At 37.0% G+C, this 17,534-nt stretch overlaps 1 protein-coding gene across 3 annotated transcripts in view; it reads left to right on the top strand.

Annotated features, from left to right (window-relative positions):
* LOC136856869 (E3 ubiquitin-protein ligase FANCL) overlaps positions 1–17,534 on the top strand; it is a 180,323-nt gene that overhangs the window by 53,242 nt on the left and 109,547 nt on the right. For 2 of the 3 annotated variants that reach the window (XM_067135073.2, XM_067135074.2), the window contains exon 4: positions 1,375–1,644. The exons of the other annotated variant lie outside the window; for it this stretch is intronic. In XM_067135073.2, coding sequence (XP_066991174.2) covers positions 1,375–1,644 — 270 coding nt within the window. The remainder of the gene's footprint in view (positions 1–1,374; positions 1,645–17,534) is intronic. 3 annotated transcript variants of the gene reach the window in all.

Here is a 17,534-nt window from a genome sequence, read left to right as displayed (position 1 = left end):
GAGAACCATCCCTCAGGACACCATCCGCACTCTTATTGACTCTGTACCTCGACGTGTTTCTGCGTGCATCGCCGCTCGCGGTGGTCCTACATCCTACTGAGTCGATGCCGTGCGCATTGTGTAACCTGCATATCGGTTTGAAATAAACATCAATTATTCGTCCGTGCCGTCTCTGTTTTTCCCCCAACTTTCATCCCTTTCGAACCACTCCTTCTTGGTGTTGCATTTGCTCTGTCAGTCAGTGTATATCAATTTTATCTGATATATTAAAACATGTTGCAAAGAGTGTGGTAAGTGTGGAATTTCCTTGAAAACAGAGACATATTGGCCTTGCTGCTGAATTAGAACTTGTCTCTAGATGTTGTTAATACAGTGTCAAGTTTTTTAATTTCTCAGTTGTAAAAAGTTCACAGCAAGACAAGAGAATGTACACTGTAAATGTTGGATTAGTTGATGGCCTTCGGTCATTAGGGAAGGGCAGAGCAGCAGGTGTATTCTGTAGACATGGAGAGACTAAGATTATCAGAAAATGCTACCAAGTACATCATGAACTGTAGAAAAAACAGGAGAGCCACCAAGAAGAAGCTCCTTGATAAATTGCAAGAGGATGCTTATAATCCCAGCTATGCACCAGACATGCATTGATGTTGAAACTTTAGAAGTGATTTCCCACAAATTTACTTTTTTCCTGCAAAAGGATCATTGTCTCAAAAACTATTACAGATATCACTATGAAATTTTCGTTGCTCCTTTGTGAGAGTATTCCATACATTCTGAAGCAATAAAAACAAACATATTGCAAAATTTCTGAGGTGGGTTGGAAAAATTCATGAGAATATTAGCAAACAATTTTGCATTATTTAAAAAAATATATATTTTTTCCACAGAGTGACCTTTATTTTAAAGATCTTAGCATCAGTACAAAGCTAATATACCTGTTTATAATATGTAAAAATTTCAAGTGTCTGTGTCAAACAGTTACTGAGAAAATGTTCCTTAAATGTGATGTATTTTAACATTGTGAAGATAGGGCTGTAATCAAATAATACATTATAATACATTATATCTAGAGCATTTTTCTATTAAGAGGTCTTAAATCTTAAGTTGCTGTTTTTATATTACGGCTTACTGCAAGCATCTTCCATTATGGAACACTTAGGCCTATATTTGTCATTAAATTTTTTTAAATAAAAGAAAGTAAAATTAACTTTTTTATTTATTTCAATTTTCCCCAGCTGGAGATTGTCCCTGAGGACAAAATATACAAAAAATAAGATAGTTGATTACATATTTGAATATGTTGTTGCATTAAAAATATATTATGTATATATATCATAAATTCTGTCTGTACTAATGAGGAAGTATATTTTCCAGACTTCCTGTATGAAGACACAGTGGCTGCCTCCAAGTCAATTAAATTGTACAAATATGGAAAGCTTTCAACGACTTATGTCTGATATAGAAACTGTAGGAATGAAACATATAGAGTTTCTTTCCCACAGTATGACCTGGTTGAAGTTGCGGGTAATAGATGATGCACAACGCTGTCACATACTTCGGCTTGATGTGGGTGCCAACTATCCTCACGAGAACATCCAGGTTCAAGCAGATTTACCTCAAATTGCTTTACAGAACATAAAGAAGGTATGACTCGTTACTACTAAATTTTCTCTTTGTTCCAAATTTTATTTACTGGTGTTGGTCACAATTGAGGATAATATAACAGCTTGGGCTTTCGCAGTAGACTTCTCGATGAACATGGAAGAAATTTTCCAGGCTTGTAGGCCCCATCTCTTAAACAAAAAACATAGCTATGATGGTTAACATATTTGTATTCTAGAGCCATGGAGAGGGGGAGGGAACTTTTCCACATCATTTAAAATACATTCTGATTACAAGGACAGTTGATCTCTACTTAGGACACACCATTTACCAGAGAACCACCCATACAGACTGCTACTTGCATAAGTCTTCTAACCATCTCCCAAGGCAAAAATAAGGAATAATCAGGACACTAGTCGACCATGCGAAAAGAATATGTGAACTGTTTCACATTGTGTAAACGTGTACAGCCACAAAGAAATGCAGCAGGCATGCCACCCAAAACAGCAGCGAGCATGGAGAAATACAACTAACTACAGCCATCCTACCATTAGTAAAATCATTAACTACGTGGTCCCCCTGTGGGTGGGGGCTGCAGATGAAGAATACACCCACGGTATCCCCTGCCTGTCATAAGAGGTGACCAAAAGGGGCGACCAAGGGATGATGGACTTAGAACCATGAGATTACTTGTGATTAGTACCATTACATGAGGAACACCATGGGTCGACATTGCTTGTGTTTAGTACCACCATGGGTCTACGTTACCTAGGAGCAGCACATTTATGTGAGGAACACTACAGGTCTGGGCATTGCCTTTGATTAGTACCATCGTGTGCATCCCACCAACGTTCTGGAGCGGGTGTTAGGCTACATAGACTAGCATCTAGTGTGAGAAGGTACCGAGTGCTGCATTTGAGTGTATTGGTTCCACTGCGTCCAGAATGGGTCTGCATTACCTATGAGTAGCACCACTAAATGAGAAACACCATGGGTCTAGATTGCCTGTGATTAGTACCACTATGTGAGAAACACCACAGGTTTGGCATTGCCCATGATTAGTACCACTGTGTGAGGAACACATGGGTGTGTGTTGCCTGAGAGTAGTACCATTATGTGAGGAACCCTATGGGTCTGTGTTGCCTGTGGATGGTACCATAATGTGTGATACACTGTAAGTCGACATTGCCTGTGATTAGTACCACAATGTGAGCAACACTATGAGTATATGTACCTGTGATTAGTACTACTATGTAAGGAACACCACGGATCTAGCCGGCGGCCGTGATTTATCCCACTATGTGAGGAACACCATGGGTCTGCATTGCTTTTTCTGTTAGAAAAACCATGGGTCTGTGTTACCTGTGAGTGATGCCATTATGTGTGACATACCATGGGTCAATATTACCTGTGATTAGTACCACCGTGCAGGGAACACCATCAGTCTATGTTACCTGCGATTAGTACCCCTGTAGGAGGAACGCCATGGTTCTGCTTTACCAGTGATTAGTACTATTACAAGGGGCCAGTAACCATGATTTTGAACCCCTTTGGACAACAAGCATCATCTCAGAAAATAAGGTACTGTGAATTGGATCCACTGATTGTTTTGGATTCATGGTCATTTTTTCATCATCATTCGTTTTAGATTCTAATCAGTGGATATATTTTGAAGTTTTATCGTTTCATTTTGTTGCACCTTGTACCATTAGGGGCTGATGACCTAGTCGTTAGGCCGTTTAAACAACAATCATCATCATAACCCCATAGGGAAGTTGTAACCCATTTTGTTCCACTGTTCCAATAATGGAACGTTGATATAAACCTATGAGAAATTCAGTTTTCTGAAGTTGTCGCATACCTTATTACCGATCCATGCTCTTGGCAAACCTGCCCAACATTTCAAATAATTTTCCTTTGTTTTAGTTCAGTTTGTTCAAAACAGTCAGCAATTGAATGTTGTGCTTGTGTGTATATAGGCTGCCAGGGAAGAGTAAATTTAGTTGTGCTGCATATTTTAACAATTATACTACCAGGCGAGTTGGCCGTGCAGTTAGGGCCTCGCAGCTGTGAGCTTGGATCCAGGAGATAGTGGGTTCAAACCCCATTGTCGTCAGCCCTGAGGATGGTTTTCCATGGTTTCCCATTTTCACACCAGGCAAATGCTGGGGTTGCACCTTGCTTAACGCCACGGCCGCTTCCTTCCCACTCCTACGCCTTTCCTATCCCATCATCACCATAAGACCTATCTGTGTCAGGTGACGTAAAACAAATAAAAAAAAAACAAAAAAAAACAATTATGTGTTTATTTTAGTTGTGATGTTTAGCAAACATGTTGCAATCTCATATTACAGTAAATACAGTTGTTTATATTTGGGTCAAAACTCTATGGTACTACAAATTGACATGTTCCAGAAATGGAACAGTGGGCGCAAATGGGTAGGCCTAGATTTATAATCGAGTGTTCCAGAAATGTAACAGTGGGCATGAATAGGTAGGTTTACATTTATAACTGAGTGTTAAATGCATTTACCCGTACCTCTTTTCTTACGTGTAAAAATGGATAACAAGTAAAGACCCTTTATACTTGATTAATCATCATCATCATCATCTGTTTACCCTCCAGGTTCGGTTTTTCCCTCGGATTTAGCGAGGGACCTCACCTCTACCGCCTCAAGGGCAGTGTCCTGGAGCTTCAGACTCTTGGTCGGGGGATACAACTGGGGAGTATGACCAGTACCTCGCCCAGGCGGCCTCACCTGCTATGCTGAACAGGGGCCTTGTGGAGGGATGGGAAGATTGGAAGGGATAGGCAAGGAAGAGGGAAGGAAGCGGCCGTGGCCTTAAGTTAGGTACCATCCCGGCATTCGCCTGGAGGAGAAGTGGGAAACCACGGAAAACCACTTCCAGGATGGCTGAGGTGGGAATCGAACCCACCTCTACTCAGTTGACCTCCCGAGACTGAGTGGACCCCGTTCCAGCCCTCGTACCAGTTTTCAAATTTCGTGGCAGAGCCGGGAATCGAACCCGGGCCTCCGGGGGTGGCAGCTAATCACGCTAACCACTACACCACAGAGGCGGACTACTTGATTAATTACAATCAAAATATGAATTCAAGTCAGTTTTATGTAATTTCCACCAAATCTCAGTTAATTTTTTGTCAGGTTAACTTTGAACGACATTCTGGCAATTCTAGAAGAATGTCCTCAATATGAAGAAGCCAAAACATACCTCGAACCCCCCAGTAAACAATGCAAGTGACGAGGACAGTGGAGATAAAGATAATCAGTGTGATATAAATGTACACCACTTCATTTAAACAAATTGACAGTAATTATTGTTCCACCTTATCGATACAATATGTTATGTGCCTCAAGTAAGTTCACAAATTAGTAGTAGTAGTAGTAGTACATGTTTCGTTTTATAATAAGCATCATCAGCTGTGTGAAGTTGATTACTTGCAATAGACCACATATCAAGAAATCAGCTAATTGGTGTTGCAGAAGCTGTCATCAAAAATTACAACCATGAAAAGGTCATATTCTAATTGAATCTGAGAATTGTAGTCATCCTTCGTGCTCTACTGACAATAATATCCCTGTTGTGACAAATGAATGCAATCCAGTTTTGACAATTGAAGTAAGTAAGTAAGTAAGTAATTCATCTTTATTCATGGAGAAGTTAGGACTCAAGGCCCTCTCTTACACTTAACCACAACATTTAAAATAATTAACAGACATATAATTTTTTAAACACAACAAATCGTTTTTAAAATAATGTAGTGCTAATAGGAAATGTGGAGTTAGTGATAAAAGGAATAATTATAGAATGTACAACTCGACAATATAAATGAACATGATAATAATCATAAAACTAACACTAGTAATAATAAAAGAAGGAAACACAGTAAAAACCTATAACTAGCTAATACATTCCTAATTTTTATGAAAATATGCTCATTCACGCACTCATTCACACCCATTGAACAAGTCAGCTAGAAGTATTCAGCAATTGATTTTGGCAATCCATCCTAAATCTCCTACGAGAATGCAAATCCGTAATGGTAGCAGGGAGGGTATTCCACAGCCTAGCGACAGTGACTACAAAGGAGCAGTTGTAAGTCCTGGAGTATGAAATGAAATGTCGTATGGCTTTTAGTGCCGGGATATCCCAGGATGGGTTCGGCTCGCCAGGTGCAGGTCTTTCTATTTGACTCCTGTAGGTGACCTGCACGTCGTGATGAGGACGAAATGATGATGAAGACAGCACATACACCCAGCCCCCGTGCCATTGGAATTAACCAATTAAGGTTAAAATCTCCGACCCGGCTGGGAATCGAACTCGGGACCCTCTGAACCGAAGGCCAGTACGCTGACCGTTCAGCCAACGAGTCGAATAGTCCTGGAGTGACTGAGAGAGATATTGTTAAAGAGGAGCCAGATTGTGTATCATGCTTATGATAGGAGGAGAGGTAACGAAAGTTTGATGAGAGATAATCCGGTACACGTGAGTTTAGAACTCCTTGCAGAAGGGACAACATGTGGAGACTGCGACGCTCATGAACACGAAGCCATGACAACTCCATGAAATGTGATAATCATATTGCAGCTAAAATATAAATCAAATACAGGTGTTTAAACTCCATTTGAGCATCTTGTTACTGTCTTGCGATATGTCCATAAGTACAGTGTAGCAGTAGTCTAGAATTGGTAAGATTAGGGATTTTACCAGTTGTATTTTAAGATGTTTTGGAAATATTGTAGAGTAGCATTTGAAAGATAAAAGGGATTTTTGCACTTTAGGGCATGTATTTATTTGTCACTTGTTCAGGCCAGTTTAGCATCTCAGTCATTATAACACTTAAGTTTCTTGCTGACGTACAATAGGGCACGGCAGTATTATTTAAAATAATTAGGGGTACATGTCTACTTTTTAACAAGTCAAGGTTTCTTTTGGTACCAAATACTATGGTCTGAGTTTTGTTAGGATTTATTAAAAAGCTGTTATTTTTGTTATAGTCATTCAGTCCTCATAAGTCTAAATTTATGCTGTCAGTGGCTACATCAATGTCTTATGGATATGAGAGATAATAAATCTGAAGATCATCTGTATAGATGTTGTACTTGCTATATTTCAATGCGTCCCCTATGTCGTTCACACTAACAGCAGTTAAAAGCGGGCCCAAAACCGACCCCTGCGGGACACATATTAACTTGTTATGCCATCCTGAGTACATTGTTGTCACTGATACTCGTAGCTGAGGGTCAGTGAGGTAGGAGCTAAAAAATTTAAGAGATGTGCCATTAAAGTTGAGACTAAAGAATTTGAGCAGTAGTAACCGAGGGCTAACTGTCAGAGGCGCTGCTTAGGTCTATTAGTGTTGCTACAGTCACATATCATTGGTCTATGGCATGTCTGATATCTTCAGTAATTTGCAGTAATGCTGTCATGATACTATGTCCTTTTTATAACGCCGGATTGAAAAGGGTCAAGGAAGGAATCATGGGTCAGGTATACAGTGATTTGAGCATGAATCAGACGTTCAAGTGCTTTTGCGAAGGGTGGTAGGATGGACACAGGGTGGTAATCTGATGGAGAATCCAAGGTAGTGTTTTTCGGGATTGGCTTTATTAGTGCATATTTCCAAACATTAGGGAATACTCCATTGGTCAGGCAGTAGTTGAATATGTAAGTATTGACTGTACAGCCCCAATGATGTTTTTAATTGATTTTATAGAGATACCGTCATTACCTGTCGCATTGGAAGTGATAGAGTACAGCACACATTTAACATCATTTGCACGAACGGTGCGGAAAGACAACTGGTCGTGCTCGGAACGGCATGCAGAGTTTGTGGGATTAGCTGGTAATGGAACTGGTCCGACTTTTGGCTGAGAAAAGTAATCATTTAACATATCTAGAGATGTAATGGAAATGTGCTCTTCTATGGCTTTGCCTTTGCCCAAAGTTCACAGCTTCTTCCAGGTTTGGTTTAAATTATTATATCCTGCTAACTGTTGAAAGTAGTGGCATTTTCTGTTTCTAACTAGCTGTTTAACTTTGTTCCTCAGTTTCCTGTATTGCTCAAAGTCATCTTTGTCACGTGTTTGTCTGAATTGTCTGTACCAACGGTCATGGCTGGCCATAGCAGATCCTATCTCGGTCGTCAGTCAGGGGGAAGGGGGGCAGGTAAATCTTACCTGCCTCTCCGGAGTGTTTGTCATACAAGTTCAGCACTAATGAGTTGAATCTGTTAACTTTTGAGTCAATGTCATGAAGATTATGTATGTCATCCCATGGTAAGTTATATGCGTGATTGTGTAGGTAATCTAATTCAATATCTTTTATGTCCCTTAAAATAATATAGTGTGCTTTATACTTCGGTCCTCGGATAGAGTAACATAAGTACAGTAAGTCGTGAGTTGAAATCCCAGGAACCGGGATCTGTCCATGCTTAAAGATTTTCTGGGGTTGATTTGCAATATAAGGTCAATTAATGTGGGAGTCGAGTGGTCAGGGTAGTTGATGTGGTTCGTAGTGTTAAGCGGTAGGATTTCCATGCTCAGAGCATGGAATATGTGACACAATTTAGCCAATTCACTAGCTTGTTTTAACAATTCAGTATTAAAGTCACCCATGACTATGATATCCTTATAGACTGAGAAGATCTGTTAAAGCTGCTTCAAAGTCCTCCATTTATCTAATACTAGGTGGCTTATATACAATTCCTATTAATATTTTCTTATTACAGTTGAGTTCAATTGAATTTTTAGAGTTGTTTTATGATACCAATATACTTTAGACTTTTGTGGAATACACTAATATATATATATATGCACATCGGAAGGGCGAGAAGAATTTTTCAGTGACACGTGATGAGATGAAAGTGGTTATTGTCATTTTGCTTGCAAGTGGATATGCAGAGGTGCCATGCTGGCACATGTATTGGGAGCAGTCACCCGATGTCAACAATCAAACCATTTCAAGGAGCATGTCCCGTAACAAGTTCATTCAAATCCATCGTTATTTGCATATATGTGATAACACTAACCTTTACAAAGATGGTAAGTTGACTAAACTTTTGGGTTTATGCGATATGCTCAATGAGAGATGGCTAAAATTTTACTACCATTATCTCAATGCATGTGTTGACGAAGCTGTGGTGCCGTACTATGGACGGCACAGTGCTAAACAACATATAAAAGGTAAGCTAACCCACTTTGGTGCTTGTCTGATCAATTAGGATACCTTATTCAAAGTTAGCTTCATGTCGGAGCAAGTGTTACTCGTGACCGTAACCTTGGCGTGGGTGCATTTGTTGGGCTGGGTCTGATTGATAAATTGTCTCAGGAATACAAACTGAATATATTTTTTTATAATTATTTTTCTGCCCTACATTTAATTGACGAACTCCACAAGCATGGATACACTGGTACTGGCCAATTAGAAAAGACCGAATCGACGAAGCTTCGTTTATGGACCCTAAAGAGGTAGCAAAATTTCCTCTAGGGTTCTTTTATCAGGTGACAGATGTATTACATCATACCAACATTGATCAGGTACAACAATAATAGCGTTGTCACTATTGTCTCAAATTTTATTGGTTCTAGACCCGAAGGAAAAGCTACTAGATGGAGTGCTGCTCGGGAAAGGTAGAAATTGAACAACCAGCAAACATTGGCCAATAAAACACACATATTGGTGGCTTTGATCACCATGATGAGAACATAGGAGCTCTTCTAGGTGGCATTCATCCCAAAAAGTGGTATTGGCCACTTTTAAGTTTTGCATTCAGTTGCTCAGTTAGAATGCTTGGCAGCTTTACCAACTCAGTGCAATGGGGAAATGTGAACCACTAGATCTTCTGAGCTTTACCATGAAAATAACTCTCCCATACATGTAAATGTACACTTCTAGGAAGTGTGTAGCCTGTGTTCCATTGGCAGTACAAGCAGCTGACGAAAGGGTTTCCAGAGGAGGTATGTTATGATGGAAAGACCACCTCATTATATCAACTAAAAAGCAGAAAAGATGTGATCAGTGTAAGAAAAACACCCTTAAGGGTTCTTCAAAGTGTCTCTTTCTACTCCATGCTAACTGTTTTGCAAATATTTCTCATGAAATTAAGTTATTAAAAACTATTTAAAATAATATATGAAAAGAATTCTTAGAACAATTATTAATAAAAAACACCAAGTTGATGGGCAGTGGAGATTGTTGCCTAACAACATTGTCTATCATGAATGTGAATCAATAATATCTACAATGCATAAAAGCAGAATTTCCTTTTTCTGTCACATATCAAGATTACCAGACACCAGGATATTGAAACAACTATTCGATTACTTTTTGAAGAATAAAATCAATAATAATTGGTTCCAAGAAGTTCAGGATGATTTGGAAGAATTGGGTATAACTTGGCATCTAATCAAAGACAGAAAAGAGAAGAGGATTTTGAAGAACAAAATCATAAGTCTCAAACTAAAAACAGTTGAACGGAAACAATATACTATATCAGACACACAAAGGGCTTCCAGGTCGGAGAGGATGAGAAAGTTCTGGGAGAAGAAAAAGAAGAAATTAACTCAAATGTATTGATTTAAGTGCTGCAGTGTGGGCATAAAATATGTAAATAAATAATATATGAAAAATGAACAAAAACAATATGTGCCATTTCCACTGTTAGCAGTGTATAATCTGGAGCAAAAATGGTCGCTATGCCACGAGAACATTAGAAATAAAGCGCTAAAATGATCGTAATTGTCAAGGAGATGATACTTTTACCAGGTACAAGTGGAGAAATAAATATAGAAGGCAGTGAAAAAGAAAGAAAGATGGAATATTGTTAAAATTTATTATTGAAAAATAATTCGATTTGAGAAGGAGCTACATCAAGCAGATTGCTACAGCAGATTGATAAAAAGAAGGCCATACTCATAAAAGGAGGTTTAGTTGAAGATTAAATAGCAATATTCAGCGGAGAAATGCTACGTGTTAACGAGAACACCGCATTTTTACAATTTAATAAAACTGAGAAACAGAACAGCTGGCAAGATCATTACGTAATCGCTTACGTCACAAGACACCAAGAAAACGAGATAACCAGCAGTATAATTCTTTCTCAAGAGATTATAGAGGAGTAATAGCGAACTAAAGAAGCTGTAGGAAATTTAATCTCATTCTAATTGAAGCTTTAATAACCATATTGGAAAATGGTAGAATTTCAATATGATATAATTACAAGAAGCATTAGAAGCAACACATCTCTAAATTACAGAAGGCTTTGTCCTCTAAGATGACGAAACTGACCAACTTAATATATATTTCTGTTTCAACTGCGCAATAAGTGGTCTACGTCATGTGCTAAGAAGACTGAGGCGAAGACTGCCTGGTGATGGGGACTTGAAGCCAACTAATCTATTCCCTGATGACTGAGATGAAGCAAAGACCTTCCCAGATGTTCCCAGAGGCTGATACGATGTCGCAATCGCATTAACCATGTCCTAAGCACTTGGACGTACACAGCAACGTGGGAACACAGGAAGAAAATATAAGTTTACAAAAGTATAAATTATGTAAGTAGTTCAAATATAATTTTAAAGAAGTACCATTTTCTATTCTTGTGAAATATACATGTGAAGTGATGTCGTGAATTATATTTAAAGAAGTGATGCTACACGGAGAGGCAATCAATTTAATAACATAAGAGGTTATTAGGTAGTCATCTGACCAGAATGACAAGTTCTTTGAGTTAGGATATATATTTAACCAGTGATAACCAAACTCTATGTTCACAATACTGTCAATATTGACTGAAGAGGTTAACATATCTCAGTTGTTGATGTGATATGACAGTGTGGTTAATATTAGGACTACATTAGGACATTATACTACGAAATGGAGTTAATGTAAGATCATATACCAGGTTATATCGAGGTCATAGGTAGACATATGAACAGAGTTAGAGGAATCTGAAGAAAATTGAGAACAGAATGGGATAATTAAGTGGATGAATAGTGATTATATAGTTGTATGCATCAAATTAAGATGGATTATTATGATTATTGTAATGAAGAGTGAAATATGAGATGTGAAATATGAAGTAGATGAGATATATGTGAAGAATGGTTCAGTATTAAGAAGAGTAATGATGGTAATGATTATTGTTTCGTCGAGATTGAAGAGAGAGATATTTTATTGACGATGTTAAGTCAGTGGACGCATTTGGTTGGGAATAGTTATACTTGATCCCGTAACGCATATTAATCCTTCAGTATTCCATAATGTACAATCCATATAGCGTGTGTATGTTAATCATGTAGATCATCAAAAACAAATCCACATCGGGAGGATAGTGCAAGCTTAGCCTATATTATCATGAATGTCTAACCACAAATATGTTTACTCAAATAAGAGAAGTTAAGATGCTTGTTTAGTCACCTCAAATGGTATCACTGGTAAAGTTATCTGTAATTGAAGGATGTTGACATTAATTAGTAGAGTCTTCTTGCAAATCAGACTACTGAATGTCCAGGAATAATATTAAATAGATGTCAGATGTAATTAATGGCAGAATGACAGATCATGTATAAGTAACATATACCTTGGCACTTAATTTATTATTTTAAAATTTATATTTATTTTTGATGAATGACTTAGGTAAACAGCAGTAATGGTAATTTTGGTTATTTTTAGTGTAGAATGATGAATTAATGAATTATCTCATCTTTTCTTCCTGAGATGTGAAAACCTTGAAATACTCGAAAACTTTACGTGAATGTGAAGAGTAATTTATGCGAGTGAGAAGATCACTGTTTTTCTTTTTATGATAGTTAACATACAGAATGATTCTGAAAATGAAATATTAACAGCTAGTTACAGGAAAAGCTAACTTGAATCTCGTGAATTAATTGATAAATATGATATATATGTAAATTAATTGAAAAATTTAAGAAATTAATTTCCGAAAAAATTGAGGCAAAAAAGAAACGTGATTTTATATTTGAATTATATGTCGATTAATGTGCATCAGAGACATTTTCTAGACCCCAGTGAAATCTTGTAAATATGAATTTATGTTTTTCTAAGATCAAAGGCCTTTACAAATATTTTGCGAATAACAAGTAGATTTAAAGTCAGCTGACGAGAGATTCCTTTTCATGATATTAAGCTTTTCAAATCATCTTTTAATCTTTTTTTATTTAATAAAGTAATGTTAGATAAAATTTATCTACTCTTTTACTGACTTCTTAGGTTAAGCATGTAGTTTTAAGTGAACTTAGGTTAAGAATTGCAGGAATTTTTAGGAAAATGAATCGGATCGCGAGATGGAGACATTCAACGCGTTAATATGTGACTGACTTAGTCAACCGCTTATTCCGTTTTTTCTACTCTCTATACGAACTCATGAACCCGATTTCAGCACCGATTGAAGATTTAAGGAATAATTTTGAGCTAGTCTGGATCTTATTGCGACCCGACCTGGATGCGGGAACGGCGCAAATATTAGTTAAAGATCGAAAGGAGAAAAAGAAATTTGCAGGTATAACTTTACAAAATAAGCACTCTTATCAACTGGTTAAAATGTTCAGGTAAACAAACATGAATATCGCTTACAAAACTGATATTAATAATAGAATAACTTTTAGTTCAGATAAAATTGAGAATAAATGTATATTTAATAAGTTAGGAATTTACAAATTTGACATGCAGAACATAAAGGCAGTGATACATAGGACAATCTGGAAGAAGTTTGGCTATAAGGTACAAAGAACATGTTAATGCCGTCAAACATAAAAGATATTTGGCAGTGGAAGAGCAGGAGGAGCATATGGTTGAAAAGAATCATAAATTTACAGACATTCCTTATGACGTGGAACTAATACATTCAGCCAAAAAGGGATAATACATTAATATTTTAGAAAGTTTAGAAATTTATCATGCTCGAAAAATCTCTTTGGATCAAGTATGAATGAAAGAAGTACAGATGAGAACCTGTTGTATAAACTAGCATTTAATCATTTAGGGAAGAAAAGAAAAGTGGTGGTGGTGATTATTGTTTTAAGAGGAAGTACAAAAAAAAAAAAAAAAAAAAAGAGAAAAAATATAGAACTTGAAGATCTTAAATTTATTTAGGTATTCTCTTTCAGCATCATCTAATTGTTATATTTTATGTAATGATTATTTTCATAATACAGTATATCACTAATGTTTGTTTATTCATTGATATGGTGAATTTAAATTTTGGGTTAAACAAAAGAAAGTGTTATATTGTTTTAATTCTCTGATGGGACTTCACTGTCGAAGGGAATGTACTATTTTCCTGAAACATGTATGAATAAATGAATTTTCAATTATAAAAGTGTATTAATAAGGTGGACCAAGCACACGCTATTTTAAATAGCTTTAGACAAGTCAGTACAGGAACAAATACAAGTACCTATCATGGTTAAGTTTATCAACAATGAAATGAGTGTCAAAGGAAATTGAAATGCAGAATTAGAAATAAGTACCTTTTATCAAACTTTTTATCCAAATTTATTATTATTATTATTATTATTATTATTATTATTATTATTATTATTATTATTATTATTATTATTATTATTATTATTATCACCACCATCATCATCATCATCATCCAATGTTGAAAATGGTTTTGCACTTGTTGAATTGTTATATAGAATAAATACATACAATCTGTGATCAGCATCGAGGTGTAGCCATTTATGTCCACAGTTCCAAAAACGGAACGTTCTGTTTCAGACCCTGCATGGTGGATGCTTATACTAATACTCATATATCCTGTTATTTTGTTCCCAAGCAGACAGATAATATCGGAAAAAAGAAAGAAAAAGGGGAAAAGAATAATTCGGGCACTAATAGAGGTAAGGCATATAAAAATTATATAATTTCAAGAGGAGCAAAAGGAATATAACTCATAAACAGAGCCTGAATACTCTTATTCAAAGCAGCAAAAGTGAAGAAGCTGGCTGAATGCAGGGGAAGGGGAAAGGAAAACCATCACAAGAGACATCACAATAGACCAACCAGCACTGAACCAAGGCCGCACTAGATAGACAGGCCACAAGGCTCGGACTGTGACGTCACGAGAGTGGCTGGCGTTCAGCATGGCTGTGTAGGGCCCGCTCTGACTACTTTCACCATGATATTGTTTATTTATTCAACCGTAATGATATAATTGAACACTCCTTCAATTGTGTCTTTACTTAGGCTTGTATACTACATGAGTTTTATGCAGGGAGAAAACTGGCTGGGTAGTATATGTACATTTCTTTACTTAAAATTATGCTGACATCTGTCACTTGTAACTAAACACGTAAAAGATTAGAACGCATAATACGTACACAAATAGTTGTAATGTTAATAGGAAAACACATGATGGCAATTCACAACAATAGTCTGAAACCTTTCTTAGAAATTAAGCTGCAACTTAAAACTTACCTAACAATTCCTAAGGTTTCAGTTTATACATTTTTATTTTCCTGGGGATTTCTTCTTCTTAGCCATGAGTTTGTCTACGGTAACTTTTCTATTGTTATTCAATAATATATTACAAAAGATGTATATACATTTGTTAACGAAATGTTTAAAACTATTTATTTAATCACTGCATGTTTTAAACATGACATTTGTGTTTTCCAGAACATCGTTGACAAGCAAAATCAGAATTTTTCTCTGAGAATCCTCATGTAAAAACATTAGTATACAGGTTTACATTTTGTAGCTCTAAAAGAGTCTGGTACAACACCCTTTGGTCCAGGGCAGGAGCAAGCCAAAGCCGCACTAGATAAACTCAGATAAACATTTTTTTGTCTGACTCAGGCTTGTCAAAGTCAGGATAAGTTGTCAGCTTGATTTAGCCAGTTATTTATTAAGATTTTAAATAAATGACCAGTATCAAACAATTATTTATTTTCTGTGTTTCGTCAAATGAGTTTTGAAAAGTGGTTTGTAAATTGCTCTTTCACAGCTTTTCAAACATTTTCCTACTAACACTGTTATTATTAGAATTTTTTTTTGTTTTGCTAGTTGCTTTACGTCGCTCCGACACAGATAGGTCTTATGGCGACAGTGGGATAGGGAAGGGCTAGGAGTGGGAAGGAAGCGGCCGTGGCCTTAATTAAGGTACAGCCCCAGCATTTGCCTGGTGTGAAAATGGGAAACCACGGAAAACCATTTTCAGGGCTGCCGACAGTGGGGTTCGAACCTACTATCTCCCGAATACTGGATACTGGCCGCACTTAAGCGACTACAGCTATCGAGCTCGGTATTATTATTAGAAATTATGCCCAGTATTCGGGAGATAGTGGATTCGAACCCCACTGTCGGCAGCCCTGAAGATGGTTTTCTGTGGTTTCCCATTTTCACACCAGGCAAATGCTGGGGATGTACCTTAATTAAGGCCACGGACGCTTCCTTCCCACTCCTAGCCCTTTTTCTGTCCCATCTTCGCCATAAGACCTACCTGTGTCGATGTGACGTAAAGCAACTTGCAAAAAAAATTTTTTAAATATATATATATATATATGCATGCTACCTTATAAGCTATAGGCCTATCTGTTAATACTTTAAAGACTTGCAAAGTTAGTTCTTCTGAGAAATGTCACGTTAGGTTCTTACATGGAAACAAATCAACAACGTCTTTATTTTTTTAAAGACTGGATGACAACATAAAAGTTTGTGCAGTTGTAGCTAATGTAGTGTTATTTTCTCCATTTTTACTACTAAAAGCAACTCCCTCTACCTTTCCTCCTACCGGGCGATTTGGCCGTGCGGTTAGGGGCGTGCGGCTGTGAACTTGCATCGGGAGATAGTGGGTTCGAATCCCACTGTCGGCAGCCCTGAAGATGGTTTTCCATAGTTTCCCATTTTCACACCAGGCAAATGCTGGGGCTGTACCTTAATTAAGGCCACGGCCGCTTCCTTCCAGCTGTTAGGCCTTTCCTATCCCATCGTCGCCATAAGACCTATCTGTGTCGGTGAGACGTAAAGCCACTAGGAAAAATAAAAACAAAAAAATGAAACCTTTTCTCCTTTATAGTTCAGCTCACGTTTTACGTAGACTCCATCCAACAAGTTACAAAATCTTTCATGCTCCTTTAACAATTTTAGTTTCTTTTTCAAGTAATTCCAATGTGAATAATCAATACCTTAATTTCCCGTGCCTAGTTTTGCAGTAAAAGACTGTGAATAACCGGGTGAGGCATTATAAGAAACATTGACTGTCTTATCTTCTTTTACGCCACAGGAAATGCGAAAAATATTGAAGTGAACCATGTTATTAGTATACAGGAGTAAGATACTTTCTTTGCAAAGGCTATATTTAACTGTTCCTTACAAAATTATAATTTATCAGTAATGACACACTCATGAACTTCACTTTCAATTTCATCTGTTATTTTGTGCACAGATTCTATTTTGTCGTGGACAGTCACTTTTGAGTTACAAGCAGGTCTAAACAGGAAGTTACAAATACTTTTCTAATTTGACCATTTTAATATCTTGCTCCCGTCACCTAATGCACGTATATCAGGGTTATCACTTATGAAATATCATGTTTAATGGCTTTAAAATCAAGAGCCTCGTTTAATGTTAAGGAAGTACCACTTTTCAGAATATTTTCCTCAGTCATATACATTTTGAAAATACAGAGACTTTGGCCGTAAAATTGACGAAAACTTTGTCCAAATCTAATTTGTGTTTAATACTGAAATTACCCTGAACGTCATCAAAGTCCTTGATCCTGTCATATTCTTCCTCAGCTTTCTTTCTTTCCTTCCTCTTCCCATTTTTCAATTTCTTCTTGTCTTTGAATAGGATTTTTGCTCGGTGTTGGAAGATTTTTAGGCAGATAGGCAGGCACATTTTCAGACTTAGGAATAGCATCGTTTGAGAGTTTTAAATGGTTA

The sequence above is a fragment of the Anabrus simplex genome, chromosome 1 (assembly GCF_040414725.1).
Source record: "Anabrus simplex isolate iqAnaSimp1 chromosome 1, ASM4041472v1, whole genome shotgun sequence".
NCBI classification, from domain to species: Eukaryota; Metazoa; Arthropoda; class Insecta; order Orthoptera; family Tettigoniidae; genus Anabrus; species Anabrus simplex.
Note: the sequence above shows the minus strand (reverse complement) of the source record. Positions and strands in the feature narration are given on the sequence as shown.